General features: G+C 44.4%; 1 protein-coding gene across 5 annotated transcripts in view; it reads right to left on the reverse strand.

Moving 5' to 3' along the window:
- Positions 1-7,085, reverse strand: part of CARMIL1 (capping protein regulator and myosin 1 linker 1) — a 187,131-nt gene extending 180,046 nt beyond the window's left edge. For 2 of the 5 annotated variants that reach the window (XM_053947615.1, XM_053947607.1), the window contains exons 1-2: positions 6,809-7,084; positions 2,866-2,963 (exon numbers count right to left, since the gene is read on the reverse strand). In XM_053947615.1, coding sequence (XP_053803590.1) covers positions 2,866-2,963; positions 6,809-6,848 — 138 coding nt within the window. In that variant the 5' untranslated portion in view covers positions 6,849-7,084. Of the gene's footprint in view, positions 1-2,865; positions 2,964-6,808 lie in introns of all 5 variants that reach the window. The other 3 variants (XM_053947591.1, XM_053947583.1, XM_053947599.1) reach the window with 2 other exon arrangements.
- Between the last annotated feature and the right edge of the window lie 12,191 nt (positions 7,086-19,276).

The raw sequence follows: 19,276 nt of genomic DNA on the forward strand, positions 1-19,276 counted from the left end.
GTGATTCAAGTACATGGTTACATCCATATTCTAGTACTCTGCACCTTGAATACACTGTGAACAACAGGGCCAGCAGTCAAGTGTTTTTATAGTTACCTGCCAAGTGCAGTCATTTTTAAATAATCTCCCTTGCTCAAAGTGGTACTGATTTTGCTGGAGTTTCCTAGGAAGAAAGGATGAGAGATCATTTAATTAAAGTGCAGATTTGGGTGTCAGGCTCAGTGCCAGCCTCTGTGATCAACCTCCTCTAAAGCCATGAGCATATTTCACAACAGCTCCGGAGTTACCTAGATGAGGGCAACTGCTATTTTCTCCCTATTAAGTGCTGGACCCAAAGCATGGCACTAATTTGATTATAAACTCGCAACTACTAATAAATTCGACCCAAAATCTCAAAACAATCCAGTGCCACATGTGCACTCAAGAGACAGTACGCAGAAGATTAATGCTTCAAAACCAGGCTCTCAGGAGTCAAGGAGTGCTGGCAGGAAGGCTGCCCATGCAATCACATTTGAGCCCCTCTGCTGCATTCACTTAAGGATACAGTCTTTAATTACTGAACTGCTTTTGCTGCCAACACTTCATTCAGCATTCCATTTGACAGGCTCACCCAAGGCACAGCAACTTGGTTTTACCTGCTTCGGTCAGAACACAGCCATATGCATTATTTACTGAAAACTTTTAAGTTCCAGCTCGGAGTACAAAAATTCTTAGTTTTGCAGGCAGATTTCCTGTAGCATTTAGTATTAAGCACTCACTTCTGAAGCAAAGTTATTTATTTTCAGTGTCACTCTTTCAATGAGAGAAGGGTATATGCCCTCTACTACACAGGTAAGAAGTGAGACTGTGCTGACACAGTAAGGCCAAAAAAGTTTCCATTAATTTGAGGTACCAAACTTAAGGTGTTTCTGGTGTAATTTTTTCCAGAGCATTCTGCATTTCATAGAACTTTGCATCCCAAAAATGAACCACCGTCTCTACAGGCCTTTGCCACAGCAGACAACATTCAGCACCTCTGCAAAAAAGAAAAAAACTGCCCCAAAATGACAAAAACAACCCAAAACCCAAACAAACAAACAAACAAAAAAAACCACAAACCAAACAATCCAACAAAGATTTACACAGTCAGAGAAACATTGTATAAAAGGCATCTTTAGTGATTTGTGCAGCTTCACAAAAGGCAGTTTTCTTCTATGGCAAAGGAAAACACAAAATCCAATTCCAGCAATCAATAATCAATTTCTCTAAGAATATTTTTTTTTTCCCACCAATATAAATCCCCTGCATTTCTGCATCAAAGAATAAGTGGTTATAACAGGCAACATCTAGTAAATCATTTCCCTGAAACCTTATCTTGTGCACTGAAACCTACATGTATGTACACAAGTAGTGCTCACTAACTCATGAACCTGTGAAAGGTTCTCTCCCTTTTGGTACCTCTTCAGTCATAGAAGGTAAAAGACCCCCACCTGAGAGCTTAGGAGATTAAAGAGAGAAAAACCATCCAAGTCATCACATTTAGGCATTTTACTGCCAAGTAGTACATCCCTCAGAAACCTCACTGATGATTCAAAGCTTGACATTCTCTTGGTCCTATCAGTACAGAACAGTATTTCAGTATTTCCACAATATATTTCACTATTGATAATAGTTATGATTCCATGTAAGTCAAAAAGTCAATCAAGTGTAACAACTTCAGTGAAACCTGTCAGCCTTCCCTATAAACATGGCTTTCAAATAAATAGAGACAATCAATCAACATTCACATATTCAATCTATTTCCAGTACAGAAACTGTAAATCAAGGAACTAGATATAGCATGGGTAGATATTAAGCGCAAAATATTTCAAGTTCCTTTAAGTAGCAGCTCTCACAGAAAAGTGAGTCATTATCTACAGTCTTAATGCCCAGGGATAGCAACATGTACTTTAAGAAGGTAATTTGGAAGTGATTAAAAAGTTGCGGTTTTGAAAGACAAAATAGCACATCTGCATGGAGAATGTACCTAATATCTGTAACGACAGCTTTGGCGACAAAACTTTCAAATATAAAACAGCCCGAGCACATGACATCAAATCTCAAATATCTTGCAAAATATTATGGCAGAATTGTACTTATTTGTGTTTGTTACTCTAAGAGTTCTCCTGGCAGAAATGTATCAAAAGAGCAAGGAAATACAGTTCCATGTCTTTTTGCATATTCAAGATAGTATGCAAATGCAGAGGCTCATTACCACAGCTTTCTTCCTATCAAGAGAGGCCAGCAAAACTATTCTTGGAAAAACAGGAAAGCATACTTAAGTGAGATTAATTTGACACTCCTCAACTAGAGTTTTAAGAACAATTTAGAATCCCACAAATTAAGCATTTATTTTAAAATGCAGATGTATGACTTAACAGAGAATATCAAAAAACACAAATAGTCACTTGAGTTCAAAAAGCCCAACAGTTTTACTGTTGCTCTTCACTGCATAACAGCTTCAGATTCTCAAAATTAATTCTACACACTTCATTTTGCATTTCTTGGCCACTTAAAACTCTTATGGATGTAAACAGGAAACCTAACCAGCAAAGGCAGCAAAATATTTTAGAACAGGTTCTGATAATAGCTTGCTTTATCATCAGTCCAAAACACAATACCCAAAACTCTGAAAAATAACTCAGTGATAAACAAGTGTATGTACACATGCACAGCTGCACACCAACTTCCTATGCAGGCTATCATGAAAGCAAGAAAATAAAATACATGGACATCTTATGGCACACACAAAGTTCAAAGAATACTTCCAGAGGAGCATTAATGCCTTCTGAAAAAATACTGGCTTTTCCTTTGCATATGTAATGAGAGTCATTCTACTGTACTTACCAATATTTTGTTATCCACTTTATCTCCCTTGGTTTCCAGCTTTACTTTCTTCTTGACAGAAATTTTGATTTTCCTCCCAATAACATCTCTGACACTTTCTGAAACAAAAGAAAATACCTTAATTAAATACCTTCAGTGTCAACACAAGAAGGAAACAGAAGCCACTGTTGAGTTTTCAGAAAGACTCAGAGCTATGCTGTCCAACTGCTTGCACTCATGGAAGTCTCATGCACGTGCACCAGCACTAAACACAACCTAACACAAATACAATTTTCTAAGTATGCTATCTATACAATAATTTGTGTCTAGTATGATAGGATTATTGATGTCAAATGCTTGGATTCTAAACACAATTTGATATTTTTTCCAGCACTACTTATATATCATAAGCATTCCCAAGACAAGACACAGCACTGCTTAGCTCCATTCTGGGAAAATACAACAAACTCCTCACTGCTATTATTTGTGCCTGAAAAGCTTACTGAAGCAAATTAGCTCCTTGCATTGCACAAATTTCAACCTCCTGTTAATATCAAGGAGACAAATGGGTCAGGCAATGGAAGAGCAACTGTTCACACATTTTGCACTCTGTGCATTGAAGTAGCAAAGCAAACCAAGCAGACTTCCAGATAGTAACACCTGGCAGCTATGCAGAGGATGCTGTGGAGTCAACATTGGTCTTGGTCCAAATCTCAGCAACAACGTAGCCACTCCATGATGCCAACACCAAAGTTACATTAGTTGCCATAACGTTTTAATATGTACATGCACACACACATATACAGAGTCTCTGCCAAGTATGACACAAACCAGCTTTTTCCCTGAACGTTTGCAGCCTGGCCTGAAAGGAACACACACACAGGGAACTGTGTCTAGAAAGCTTACACAACTACTGACACTGATGTAATTGAGAGATAAACAGAAGAGTTCATCTGGAAGAGCCAATTTGTCACCTTCCGTAAGTTTCACTCCCCAGCCCCCAGTGAAAGAGAATGAGAAAGAAATCCTTATAACACATTAACCTATTTCCAGCGCAACAACAGGCATCTGTAAAAGGAAAGTCTCCACCCTCTCCAGACACATACACTTTGCCCTCAGGCACGCTTAAGTTTAAAAGCAAAAATGAAAGATAATTGGCTATTCCTAAGGCTTTTAATTATAGTGCTCTGTATAGCGCTTTTCTGCACAATTTTCATCCGGTAGTCAGAAGACATTAGCACAAACAAAACACCATTTATTAAGCCTGGATGTTTAACCCAGGCCACAGTGTTCTGCCTGCAGGGCAGAAGGGTGTGCAAGTCAGAAACGTGGCTGGTCATAGAGACTCTTCACCAGAAAGAGCTCTTTCTGCAGAATCGGCATGTTTTCCCCAGGAATTTTAATTTTCCTATCAGGAAACAAAAGCTCCTCGGTAGCAGCGGCTTGCCCAGCGAGAAGCCTGTCCCGAGCCGCGGCAGCCCCGGTGGCAGGCAGCCAGCGCGCCCGGCTCCCGGAGCAACCGCTTGGTCCGGAGCCAGGCTGCGAGATCCCGGAGCAGGCAGGTAAGCGAAACCCGGGGGAAAGTCCAGCCCGATGTGAGCTGCTCTCCCAAGGCTTCCTCTCCCATGGGTAATGCCCAATTCTGGCCTTTCTGCCCCTGCTTGGGAACTCAGAAGCAAGCTGACCATAGAGTCTTTTTCATCAAGTCCTGTCTTCTCGCAGAAGGTATTGCTGCTGTCTCTGCTACTTTACCTCTGCGTGCAGCCTGTGCTTTTCGGTTTCTCCTCTCCCACAAACAGCTCCAAGTGCCTACATCTAGCAGGGGACTTCCTCCTGACACACCTGCATGGAGAGACGTGCTTCCCTTTGCTGTCCCACGGGCCCCACACAGCAGAAGTGGGAATGACTGCAAGCCCTCAGCTCCAGCACTCTTACTCCAACAAGCCATAGGGAGAGAAGGGGCCTGGGAGCCCAGACTGCACAAAGTATCATCAGAATGTCAGCTCCTCACAAGGCTCTGTCTGCCTGAAAGGGCTAGAAACACTAGTTCAGAGCTAAGGTAGAGATTTCACAGATGCTCTCCATGGGACTGAAGACAACTCCCTCTACATTGGGTGGCAAGTTGACTCATAAAATAAATTTTCAGACTGAGAGATGGAAACATAATATTAAGGTTCACATTTTAAAGTGTTCATCCATTTCTAATGCTGGAGGCTTCAAACATCCACACCTGGGAGGAGTGGATCCAGGCAAGCCAACAGTAAGAGAGGGTTTCTTTGAAGACTGTGACCTATGAGACCTGACAAAGGTCACACGGGAAGTGAGTAACAGAACAAAAACTGGAGCTCAAACACTCCTACCCCCAGTTTAATCTCCACACTCCAATCACTCCACGTTAGAGCACATCTTTTCATCCTGCTCTCAAAACATCGTTATTACAAAGTGCCTATTTAAAGGTTAACATGCAGACACCAAAATACAGCTAGAAATTAAACCAACCTACATTAACAGATCACCACACCTCAGAACAGCCCTTGACAAATCAAGCTGAGTGGGTGCAGGGCACCAGGGCTGGAGGGAGTGATTCTTAAGGTTATTCAAAGCCCCCAAAAGAGTGATGTGTGTGAAGATGCTCACCTTATTCTTCCCGGTAGTACATAGCACACCTCACCTACAACACTAGAGTGCAGACCCATGCAGAGTAAGAAATACTGTGTATTAGCACCTCAAACATGCCTGGCCACTTTAAAATAGGAAAACTTCAGGGTTTTAACAATAGCTACTCCTAGAACTCTTCCCAGCTCATCACTTCTCTTAGCAGTAAGCTACAGACTACAGTCTCCCAGGTAAACCACATGGTTTGGAGACCAAAAGGACTGCTAAATAGAGTTATTTTGACTCTATAGAAAAAAAATCTGCAGCAGCTGCAAATGTCCACCCAGATTTCGCCAATATTTGATAAATGCTAAAACCACTTGCTGACTGATGAAACTGAAGGAAATGCAACAATGTAAAACACCTAAACAAGGTCTGAAAGATTGTATTCAATGCCACATATACCTTGTTGCCTGACAATTTTCTGTTTCCATCTGTCCTTAAGACAACACTTTAAATTATTATAATGCTGGTGAGATGTTTAGGTAGCTCTTCAACAGGCAAAACCAAAGGAAATTCGGCCTGAACAAGGTAGCTAGATGAGGGCCTGGAGCATCAGGCCTGTTATCCCCAAATGACACTAGTTACACACACGCCGCATGTGTAATGATGCATTTATTGGAAGCGCCCCAAAAACGGTGACAGCATTTTCAGGGTCCTCACCATCACCTGTGACTGAGTTCCTAGGCGCATACCACGCAGGATGGGGGCTTGTGTGCGTGGGGCCATAAAACTTTAATTACAAAGACCCTCATCCCTCCTACGTCCAGAGAAAAACGACTCTTAAACTACGCAGAACCCGGGAGGATAAATAAAAAAGCACCGAGTGGAGCTGCAGCCCGCGCCGCCAGGCTGAGGCGCACCGAGGACGTGCCCCGGGCGGGCGGCGGTGCGGGGAGCCGGAGCAGCTTCCCAGCGCTCGCAGCCTGCCGGCACCCTGGACAGACCGCTGCGGAGCGGGGACACACACTGTACCCCGCCGTGGCTCCCGAAGGCTCAGTCCCTGCCCGCGGCCGCCTCCCCGCTGCCCGCCGCAGCCCCCGCCCGCCCATTCCCCGCACGCAGCAACGCGGCCTCGCCGCCCCCCGCCGGCTCCTCCGAGTCCCTCCAGCTCCGCGCGGAGCCCCCCGGGCTCCCCGGCCAGCCCCCGCGGCGCTTCCCCGGCTCCACAGACCCACCCCCGGATTCCCTCCAGCCCCGTCTCCAGCAGCGTTGCATCCCGCGCACGGCGGCCTCCAAACTTGCCCCCGCAGCACCTTCGCCCGGGACCCCGCAGCCCCCATCCCCGCCGCCATGCCCCGTCCCTTACCGATCAACTCTTTGGGGACGTCGGAGCTCTCCTCGGCCATGGCGGCGGCGCTGCCCGGCGCCCGGGGGTGCCCGGCGGCGGGGCTGCTTCAGCGGCGCGCCGTCCCTGCGCCGGGCGAGGCGGGCATGCACCCAGCGGGCGGGGGAGGAGGAGGGCCGGCCGTGCGGCTCGCTGCGGAGCACGGGGTGTGTACGCGGCTGCGAGAGCGGGCGGAGGGAAGGGGCTTCTCCCGCCCCCGCGGAGCCCGCTCCCCCCGCGCTACATGCCGCCCCCGGCTGCCGGCGCGGCCAGGAGAGGCATTTCCAGGGAGGGATGGATGGTCCGCAGGCGGCCGTCAGGCGCGGCGCTGCGGGCTCACGGCGGCCCCCGCACCGGCTCCCCCGTTCCCGCCTGCGCGCCGCCCGGCTCCCCCGCCCGGCACCGGCGGGAGGCGGCGGCTGCCCCCGCCCCGGGAGGGCTGGAGCCCGCGCCCCGGCCCGGCCCCCGAACGGCGCGGGAGCCGCCGGGAGCCGCCCGCTCGCCCGCGCCCACCGAGCACCCGGCGACAGAGCGGGGAGGTGGTGGCGGCCGGGAGCATCGCCCTTAGGAAGCCATCGCGGCGAGGGAGGAGGAGGAGGAGGGCAGCGGGCTGGGAGGTTTAGCGCGGCGACGCCGGCCCCTCCTTCGGCCGATCCCGCCGATCGGCGCTGCGGCGGGGGCCATCTGCCGGCGGCCGCGGCGGCTGCACCGGCCTGGGCCGGCCCCCGCCGCCGAGGTACCACCTGAGGCGGCAGCAGCGCCGGCCCTCCCCAACAGACCATGCCTTCCGCAGCTGCACCCTCAGCCTTTGCCCCGCGGGAATTCTCCTCTGGGTTCATTAAAACGGGTTTGTGGTTGTCATCGTCAGGTCAGTCCTGGCCGCCTGGGAAAGGGATTGACCAATTTCCTTTCCAGAAAAGCTGGATCACTTCGAGACCTGGAAGAAGCTAACCTTTGGTCCCGAACTCATCTGCCTCTCCCTGGCTCCGTCACCTTATCTCCATGGGGACGGCGGGTGCCTCGGCCCCTGTCATGGAGCTTAGCGAACTCCTTGTGCAGGGAGCCTCGGTGTTGCTGACCCTGTGCTACACTGAAGGGAAGCAAACATGCCTCCTTTCTCAGGACCAAATTAAAATCCACAAGTTGCAGCATTTTTGCTTGCTGCACTTTGCCATCGAGGGTTTTTGTCATGCGTTAACAGCCACATTATAGAAACAGAGCACGCGAGCTGCCTAATTGCACTCATAAATATAAGCACAGAAAGATGCTTATTGGATGAGAGCGAAGGAAGAGGCTTGGCAGCCCTGGAAATTCTTTGGCTTGCTTCTGGTAGTGATGCCTGGTTTCAGTGAAAGGATCATTTTCACTGCAGCAGGACTGTGATTGGTCGCCCTCCATCCTAAAGGGATGGATTACTGCATAAACCTCATATTTCAAGCACTCTACAAGTGTGTGGTGGATCTGGGAGATCAAAGTCATTTATGTGTAATTAAAAAGCTGAAATTCATTCAGTGAGAGCAACAGTGTGACTCCGATAAGAGTTATTTTGCTGGTACAGTACCACACTGCTGCACTCCTGAGTGTCACTGACTACTGTATACCATGGTCTTCAGAAGAAACATGACCACTTTGAAATTGGTGCTACTTGTCAAATAAATGTATCATGTTTTCTCTTGGCAACAACCAGATCTCTAAATTGTCAGAGATGATTTTACCAACACAGATACCTTTACTGCCTAGGTGGATACAATTTGCAGTCTTTACAGTTTGCTGTTTACATGTAAAGAATAAACACATTTTTAAAAGAAAATAAACAAAAAATGAATATATTAGTAAAATAATAAAGTAAGCTGTGTGCTTTTAATATACAGCAATGTCAACTAATCTTATCTGGATATGAATATATATCTCTCAATAAAATGTACTGTATTCCTTTTCTCCTCTGCTCTCTTTTCCTTACTGTGGCTGCATCCTTTTATGATGGACACAGAATACCTGCTGACCTCTTCCTTCCTTTTCTGCCAATTTTTCCTCATGGCTCAGCAGAAAACTGCATTTCTTGCTCACTGGACACACACAGGCTTACTTCCAATGAACCTGGGCCTGGGTTCTTTGTTCTGGCAGGAAGCAAAAAAAAAGAATTGAGAATTTAATATCTTTTCTAAGACTCAGGAGTGAAAAGTTAGACTATCAAGTCTGCATAAGAAAGGCCATAAAATTTCATATAGTTACTTATGTATTGAGTCTAATTCCCTATCTTTGGGTAAAACTTCTAGAAAGATAACTTTTATTCCATTACTATTCACCCACTCTACAAAAAATATATATTTTTGGATCTATGACCTCTTAAGCATGCTACTCACACCACTGTCTTGTTTCTGACACAGTATTTGAAGCATGGACTTTGCCTCTTTGGCTGCTGCCAGACATCCACAGACTTCTTAGCATGCATCAGCCACAAAAATGATGAGCTACTTCCATGCTGTAGCATTCTGCTGGAATACTGCTACCACCTCCTCCACCCCAGTTTCCTACCATGAGCTGACACATACGCTGAGCCCAGGTTGTGTTAAGAAAAAAAGAAAAGAAGAATGAATGATGGCAGCAGGCAGGGCTTCTTTTGTTTTGGTTTGTGTTTTTTAATTAGCAGCACTGCAGGTTAATGAAGTAGCACTGCTGGGGCTACTGTATAATTCCTGCTTTGGTGCTTAGGAGACTGGACCTGGTTTGAGGTAGGGAACCTCAGCTCAGGTGGATTAAGCTCAGCTGGATTAGTGCTTCCAAGACTAGGTTCAATCAGCAAAATGCAGTTTCCCATTCCTTGTTCCCTAGTCAGGAGGTAGAACATGATTGCCCAGGCAGGCTGCTGCTCCTGCTTCTCCAACTACAGTAATGCCTAGGTATTGACACTATCACAGTGTCAGTCTGGCCTGTCAATACAAGGGTGTTTGTAAGCCCAGAGTCCATGTCCCAGTGCAGAGAGGACTGGACCACCATCCCAGAGATCCCAAACAATTAATTGCCTGAGTCTCCAGAGACTCTTCTCCACAGTTTACAGGCAAAGCCTCACCATGGAGAGTTTGCTGTCTTTGTAAGAAGGTGTGATTTTCATCCTTTCCTGTTGACCCTTACTCTCCCTAGTCAGTTCAGCAGGGATGCAGGTGTCACTGGCATCTTTCCCAGTGGCAGGGATGCTTGAAGAAATTCAGCCCCTTATGGCAAGTCATCCGTGTCCACTTGTGGCTGTTTACCACTTTCTATGTTGTGCCAGTGTAAGAAATTGTTTTACTATCTCATAACCTGAATTAGTGAAGGGGGCAGAAAGGGATTTTTGTCATTTCAGTAGCTGAATTTTTATTGTATTTTATTCCTCCTTGCCTGCCAATAGAAGCACATTGGCACAGCTGAGGAGGTGTCCAATTTAAACTGCAACAACAGAAGCAGATACAGATGTGTTTCCTGTCTGATCTCAGTGGCATTCCCCTAACTCTCAGGTGCACTTCATGCCCTGGCTGCTCCCAAGCAGTCCTGGCTATGTTTGCAGGGCCTCATAACCTCACTTTAGGGGCACTGATGCAAATTATCATAATGCAGGTGCCCTAGTTAGGATCACACTCCAGCAGAATCATAGAATCATCAGGGTAGAAAGAGGTCTTTAAGATCATCAAGCCCACTTGTCAGCCCAGCAGTACCACTGAAACCCCTAAACTACGAAACCACATCACCCAGCACCAGATCCAGATGCCTCTTAAACACTTCCAGGGATGGTGACACCACCATGTCCCTGGCCAGCCTATTCTGGAGTCTGACGATTTTAACAATGGAAATTTTGTTCTAATATCTAATCTGGATCTCCCCTGTCTCAGCTTAAGACATTTCCTTTAGGCACAGAGACTGTAGAAGAGACTGGCTCCCACCTTAACTCAATCTCCTTTCAGGTAGTTGTAGCAGTGCAGTAGCACTGCAATGTTGCGTATCACACGTGCAGCTGGTGCATGGAGATGGAAAGAAGTTACATGGTCTTCTGCCAGAGCAGAAGATCTTTGAAGTAATTTTAAAAGTCTTTCAAAGGATAACTGATTTGTCTGTCAAAAGAATGGGATGCATATGGTTTTGTTCAGGATACTTTTTCTCTAAAAGCTGCTTAAGTTGTTGTAGTTCCTGGCATGACAGAAATGCTGACGAGAGTAGTGGGCTGGATTGTGTGTGGGTTAGATGGCTGCAGGGAATGTTGCAGCATTCAGAGCTTGTATTTAACTGACAGTAACAGAGCAGGGAAGGAGGAACTAAGAGCTTCAGAAGTAATTGATCAGCAAGACATTGACACAGAAAGGGCTGTGGAGGGGAAATGTCCTCAAAACTGCAGCCTTTATGCATCAAATTAACAAATAATTGCATTTTGATGGACTTTTGACTCCACCTCTTGCAGGTCTTTATTATCGTGGCACCTCACAAGCTGTACTGACGTACAGTATAGCAATTCCTGTTTCCCTGCCTGTCTGCTGCCCTTGTCCTCCTTCTCAGCCTAAATCCTGTCATCTCCTGCAGATAAGGCAGGTGTCAATATGAGTTGTTGCCAAGCTGTGCACACTGTCATAAGGCAGGGTATTTATAGTGTTACATGTCCTCCCTGCCAACTTCTCTGGCCCTTGTATAATGGCTTCAGCACTGAAGAATTATTTTTTTTTTTTTCCTGAGAATCAGTAGAATGATGCTATCAGCATTAGGAAATGATCAATTGAATGATCCTGCTGAAGCCAGTGAAAAGATTTCAGGTGCTAACAGCGGGTGTCAGACTGACATTCAGGTTACACCCTGGAGTCATCCTGCTGCATCAAGGTGGGAGAAACCAGGTGATCCAATCTGATTTGCAAAGCTGCCTCGCAGCCTGGAGTAAAAGCTTGGAACATCCCGTAAAAGACAGAATGTCTCATAAAAAATAATTGTAGGTATAAACGACCCAGGTTTGCCAGTTGCATTTCTAAGAGATTTGAAGGGGTGAACTCTTTCCCAGCTATGCCTGTGCAATCCCAGAGATTCTGTTTCCTGTCCTGGTTGAAGGCAGACAGAACAGGGCCATACTGCCTCATGTACCACAGTACTAGCCAGCCAGGCATTTCCTAGAGCAATGTCATTTAAGGAATTATTTCTTTTCAATCACTGCAATTATTTTGGGCATTTTGAAGACCAAAAGGCAGCTAATCTGCCACTCTATGGAAGTATATGAAGCACAATTAAGACACATACTTCCAATTATTTCTGAGCGCAGTTGTTCATGAAATATACACATTCATGCCATATTTATTTCCACTCAGCCTAAAAAGAATTTATAGCACTTTCAGATTTGGGATATCTCCCGTTCTTTGTTTGTTAAAATTTTTACCCAATATATATCTTTCTGTTCATTCTATATGTGTGGTGATAACATTAAGTGTGATATTTAGGCCCCTCACATTGATCACGGATGTTTGGAAACCTGTAGATATTCCAGGACTTAGGGATCTTTTGACATGAACCTTTAGTTAGGAAAAGAGCAGAAAACAAGTAGGTAGCTGATTGCACAATGATAAATATGTCTTATATTGCTGGACGATTGGATGCCTTCTTTGCATTTCACCAGTTGAGACAAAATTAATAGGGAGAAATGTGTGTCCTACATCAGTCCTAGTTTGGTTAAGGAAATGACAGACTCTGTAAATACTCTCCTGTTGTTATCTGTGACAGTCTTTTCAAACCCTTTCCTCCGTATGCTCCTATGATTATTTCAGTACCTTGCAGTCCAAAAAAAGTATTTTGTCTCGATTTTAAATGGGGTGAATATAAATGCAGCAGCAAAGATGTATGTTTTGATAAGGCATACTTTGATGGTAGTGTTAAGAAGAGAATTACGTAGAGCAGTTGATGCATCATGAAACTCTTAAAATTAAAAAATCTATTCAGAAAAATTCTGGTTACTCCACTGTCTTTGGAGGGAGAAAGGGATAAAACCAGGCTCACTAGAGATAAGTCTGGGAGGAGCATGCCAGTGTTTGAGGGACAGAGCACTAGCAAGGTTCTTGCCTGCTGTGTCAGTGGAGAGAGAGGATGGAGGTCCATGCAAGGGTCATTGATATGTTAGAAATCACAACAGTGTCTGCAATAGTCAGGTAGGATTTAGGGCTTCTCCTTCCAGGAAGGTGGCAGAACCAATAACCCAGCTGAGGAACATCTACACCAGTGCATGCAGCACACACAATAAACTGGAGGAACCGGAATTCACAGTGCAGCAAGAAAATGTGACAAATTTCCACCACAGAAACATGGTGGGATGACTTGCACAACTGGAGTGCTGCAATGGCTGGCTGCAAACCCTTCAGAAGGAATAGGCAAGGAAGGAGAGGTAGTGGGGTAGCCCTGTATATTGGTGAGTGTTTTGATTGTCTGGAGCTTAGTGATGGTGATAGGGTTGACTGTCTATGGATAAGAATCAGGGGGAAGATACCCATGGTTGTAGACCATACAACCAGGATGAGAAGGCAGATGAAATATTCTGTAAGCAGCTGGGAGAAGTCTTACAATCACCGGACCTTGTTCTTGTGGCAGACTTCAACTTACCAGATGTCTGCTGGAAATACAGCTAAGAAAAAATAGTCTAGAAGGGTCCTGGAGTATGTGGAAGACATGGCTGGCAAGGGAGGCAATTAGGGAATATACCTGCTGAGCAGATTTGTTTTAAGCAGAGGAGAAACTGGTGGGTGATGTGATAGCTGAAGCCTGTCTTGAGCAGAGAGGAGGTTTAGATTGAAGATTAGGTTAAATTCCTTCACTGAAAGGGTAGTCAAGCACTGGAATAGACTGCCCAGGGAAGTGATGGCAGTATTTAAAAGACATGTAATTGTGGCATTTAGGGACATGATTTAGTGGTGGACTGGGCAGTACTGTGTTAACAGTTGGACTTGATAATCTTTGAGGTCTTTTCCAACCTAAATGATTCCATGATTCTATGATTATTTTATCATCTATTTCCATATTCCTCTTGCCTCTAACATTTTTATCAGGCATATTTGTGTAAAACCAGGATCATTGTCGCTAAAGAGCTCATTTGCTTCTGCTACTTAGCTCTCTCTCATGAAAGCATAATCCTTTGCATATCCCATCACACTTAGACACTTAGAATTTCTATAACTTGAGATGCTGAACTAGGGGCAAAAGCAGATCATTCCTAAATGAACTGCCTATACTGGCATCCTGTTTTTCTCTGTTCTGTACAAGGCATTACTAACAACATGTGGAATACACTGAGCAAGATACTGAATCGAAACTTAACATTTTAAAGCATTTAAAACAGGTACGTGAGCATTGCAGCTACTTGGGTCACATGTCACTAAGGCAAGCTCCACCATCTTTAGGGTATGTGAAATCTCATCTCTCCTCTACTGGAGATGTCAGATGTCTTGGGAAGCCTCTTTTTCTTACCGTTGACTCCAGCTTAATCAATCAACACTCACTGATTGGTTTCCAGCCCTGTGATATTAACTAGTACCTGTAATCGAGGTGGTGAAACTCCACAGACATAATTTGTGCTGGCTCAGGTAACTGAAGAAGACAGATTTTCTTTGTAGCAATGAAGTGGATGAAATAAACCGGTATAAAAATAAATCTGAAGTAGTTCTGACCTAAATTTCAAACTGAGCATGATTCTCCTTTTTAGTAGTTTGAGCTTCTCTCTCAGCCGTTATTATTCTGACTTCTTCCCCTGCAGAAACTACTAACAGTCCTTCCATCAATACCAATACCTTCCATTCAACCTAGCAACCTTTGCTGCAAAAAATATGTTCTTTAAATCTCAAAAAGCATGCTCAGAAGAAGCAGATTCTGGCAAGGTCATTAACCATATAGTGTGTCAAGAGCCTTTAAAAGAGCATGCTAAGCCTAAATGGTGAGACATAACTCTCCACCTCACACTGTGATAGCCTGAGAGACAGGCTAAGGGTGAGAAATGTGTAGGAAAAGTTATCTTGGACTATACTGCTTTGGGACCAGGAAAAGTGGAATGCATAGTGACAAAGAGAACACTGGCAGTAATTACCTGGGAATTTTAAATGCAAAACAAGCTCTCTAAGAACACTGAGCTATCAACCTTTTGAATTGCAGCCATTTTTAGGAAAAGTTTAGGATGTGGCTAGAACATGCAGGAGTCTCCATTCACACACTAGACCTGAACTCTGATGTGTCCTGTAGCAGTAATATTTGGTACTTCTCCCTTTGCACAAGCTTCTTCCTATGGAGGAGCTTGCACAGTATAGTCTGAGAACCTCTTATGTTGGTAAACCATTTACAGAACTCTTGCAGAATGGTGTTCTAAACTAAAATTGTGTTGGTCTTTTTCACAGACTGGAAAATTGCTCAGCTTGGTACTGTACTATGTGGAGGGACTCTTTTTTTTTTTTTTTTACACTCATCTTTGCACCCACCTTGCATATCCACAGTTATATCCAGATTACTCCGTGTGAGGATGAGATCTTCCTAGAGCTTTCCTTGCCATTTCCAGACTGCTCGAGTTGTCCTAGATGTTTTGTATAATAAAACAAGGAACACCGGTCATCTCTGGACAGCTTATGAAAATTTTACAAATAAAATATAGGGAAATTAGCAAGCAGGGAAAGCAATGTGAACAAACTGCAAGAATGTCCTAGCTGCATGTTTCTAATATAAAACAGCATCAGATGTGGTATTGCAATGTAATAGGAATTTACTGGCAAAATGAGATTTCCATTTCCAGGTCTGGCCATAACAGGATATTAACATAAGAGTTGACTAACACAGTAAAGCTGAGGTCACATCAGGTTTTCTGGATGGATATACTTCATCAATGATTTGGAGAAAATTATTTTTAAAAGTGCTGTTTTTTCATATTCAAATCATCACTCTTCGAGCCTGAAAAAATTCCTGTGCAATAGGATTATCACCAACACACACAACCTCCTTTCATCAGCACACACGCATATGTTCCTCTGAGTAGGTTTGCTTCCACATATGGCCATTTCAGTCTCAGTGAAAAATGGTATCTTTAGGCTATTAATTTCAAGCCCTATTTTTAATTCCTAAGAGGGCTGGTATTTGGGCTAATGCCACTACTGAACCAAATGTTTTGAGAGGTTTTTGTTTGCGAAATGGGCAAGAAACAATTCTTGCCATTTATGGTGGCCCTCAGGGTACTGCAAGTAAGTCTACCAATGACTGAAGGTATTACTTCACATCCCAGATAGGTGTTCTGCCTACCAGCAAAAAAAAAGACGTAAAATTTATATCAGTAGCTTTAAAAAAGCAGGAGAAACATGGCCACACCACGTGTGTGAAGAGAAAGGCTGATTTTCTATTAATAAATGGAATGTCCCAGTGATGAGTACTGACACCAGCTCTGGGATCCCCAACATAGAAAAGGTCTGGACCTGTTGGAGTGACCATGACAATGATTAGAGTGCTAGAGCATCTCTGCTATGAAGACAGGCTGAGAGATTGGGGCTGTTCAGGCTGGAGAAGAGAAGGCTCCAGGGTCACCATATGGAAGCCTTTCAGTACCTAAAGAGAGCTTACAGGAAAGCTGCAGAGGGGAGGACCTTTACAAAGGCATGTAGCGGACATGTAGTGGGATAAGGGGCAGTGGTTTTACACAGACAGAGGGTAGGTTTAGATCAGATATTAGGAAGGAATTCTTTTCTGTGAGGGTGGTGAGGCACTGAAACAGCTTGCCCAGAGAAGTTGTGGATGTCCCATCCCTGGAAGTGTCCAAGGCCAGACTGGATGAGGGTTTGAGCAACTTGGTCGAGCGGGTGGCATCTCTGCCCACTGCAGGGGGTTGAACTAGATGATCTTTAAGGAATCTTCCAACCCAAACCATTCTATGGCTGTGTTACTGGGTGATAAGAATGATGAGCATGTGGGGTCTGTGCTGAGCTCCCTTAGCCTTCAAAGGGTCCATGGAGTACCTTAGTCTCTATGCAGTGATGGAGAGTTGTTTGCTGGCTGGCACTTGACAGCTCAAATCCAAGAGCAGCTTTTTAATGCAATATTTGCTTTCCAGGGCTGAGAGGGGTTCCTGGCACAGTTTATTTCTGGAATTTACAGTAAGCCTAAACATGCTTAGTCTCTCTTCCTTTGTGTGGGGAAGGGTGTTCAGAGAACTTCTCCAGTACCATGAAATCCCTGGACATTTTGCCACAGAGGCAGTGACCTGCAGCCAGCAGCACCAAGGGAACACTTTGGGAACAGTAAAAGGAAAAACACTTGTAAAATTCCTGAGATAAGCCACAAATATGAGGAGGTTGCGGAAGGAAAGCCTGCCTTGAAGTTCCACAGAATGCCATCAGCAGAAACAGCCTAAGACGTTTCTGCTCACCCTATTACCACATTTCATAGTCAGCTGACTGGTTTGTACTGGTTTTGGCTGGGGCAAAGTTAATTTTCTTGGCAGTAGACTATATGGTGCTATCTTTTAGGGTTTTGATGAAAATTGTGTTGATAATAACACAGGTATGTGTTAGCTACTGCTGAGCAGTGCTTACACAGTGTCAAAGCTGCTTTTACTTCTCACATTGATGCACCAATGAGTGGGCTGGGGGTGGGCAGGAGGTTTGGAGGGGACAGACAGGGAGCACAGCTGACCTCTGTGACAAAAGGGACATCCCATACCATACAACATAATGATCAGCAATAAAAGCTGGGGAGGAGTTAGCCAGGGCCACTGTTGTTTGGGGACTGGCCAGGCACTAGTTGGCTCAAGGACAGCAGTTGCTATGTCTTGCATCAGTTGTCTTTCTTGGGTGTTTTTTTTGTTATTGTTTGTGTGTGTGTGTTTGTGGGCTTTTTTTGGTTTTGTTTTTGGTTTTGGTTTTTTTTTTTTATTTTTTTTTAAACTCTGTTTATCTCAACCCATACATTTTCTCACTTTGCCTTTCCTATTCTCTCCCTCAACCCATGGTAGGAGTGAGCAAGCAGCTGTGTGGGGCTGAGCTGCCCACCAGGGCTAACACACAAACCAGGCTGTTACAACTATTTGCAGGGCTGTACTGAAATCCAGGTGAGAAGATCCACATCAAAAACATATCAATATATTATGATATTGAGATCAGACTCATAAAGAGCAGATGCTCCAGCAAAATCACATATCATCTTTTAACTTGCTGTGAATGCTTTAGACCACTGCCATTTCTCTGATCTCAAATCACCATTGGAAAGACCTCACACTAACTGAATGCATTTGCTATTAGGAAAGAATTACCCACATAGTTCTCCAGAATGTAATCAGTAATCTGCAAAGCACAAGTTTATGAATAACTATTTGCAGTTTCTAATCTCCAGCCCACATTTTGATCTCAATTACAGATGCCTCTGAGTCAGGGGAGCAGAAACAAGACCACATTATTTAAGGCATGACATAAAGATTGCAAATAGAAAATCGTATGACTGGCTGTAATATTCACAGTTTGCAAACTATGTTTTTCTGTCAGCAGTATAGGTCAAATGGTATTATTTCTGTTCCCCCTCTGGACAATTTACATAACAAACTAGTACAACAAGAAAAACTTATTTCACAATCAGCCTGAAGTTTGCTTTTGGCATAGGAGCACCAGTTCTCATCAAGTTCAAATGCTCAAATGATCTTTGAAAACAATTAATGGTTACCTCCGCAGTGGAATAATGAATTTCATTAGAGATTTTTGGAAGCATTTTTCCCAGCCACCAACTTTGGCTGTCATCTTCTGCAACACCATTTCTCAAAACAAAAAATATATCGGATTATTTTGATTATGTTCACTAAAACAAAGCAGTGTCAGGGATGAGCTCTCCAATTTTTTCATCTTCATTTCAACAGAAAGGATCAATTTAGCAGCCTTCAGTCTGCCCCTAAGTGGTTAATGTAGTGTTCAGAACAGGTTTTTATTACCCTTTCTCCCTTCCCTGCCTCACTGCACACACACTCATTTTTTTTTCCCCTGCAACTTGATGCTTTTGGTTCCTTTCACTGTGTATTATCTGCTGCTGGCAGTAATCTTAGCACTTCAACTGACAGCAAAATTATGAGGTGCTCAGTAAAAGATGACAATTTTCCTTCCCTCATTCTAATTCATTCGTGCCTCCATCAAGGAATCAGCGTCATCTTTTCAACACATTAACAGCTCTCTGCTGATAGAAAGCATTAGCCCCCATTCTTCAGCAAGAGGTCAAAAATTATTTTTGTTTTGTAACAACCCATTAAATTTTGTACTTTGGAAAATTCCATTGCTCTCTGATTTCAAACAGCTAGGCTGTTGTCTCAGTTGGCACAGAGAGAAGAGAGGGTTTGCTTGGTGAGATACCAAGTGACACAGGCAGCTAAAATTCTTTCCTAGACAGGACTGTAGTCTACCACTAGCCTAGTTGATTACTTTGGTTACTTGCTTTCTTTTCTATCTTTTTTTTTTTTTTTTT

The sequence above is a fragment of the Vidua chalybeata genome, chromosome 1, assembly GCF_026979565.1.
Source record: "Vidua chalybeata isolate OUT-0048 chromosome 1, bVidCha1 merged haplotype, whole genome shotgun sequence".
NCBI classification, from domain to species: domain Eukaryota; kingdom Metazoa; phylum Chordata; class Aves; order Passeriformes; family Viduidae; genus Vidua; species Vidua chalybeata.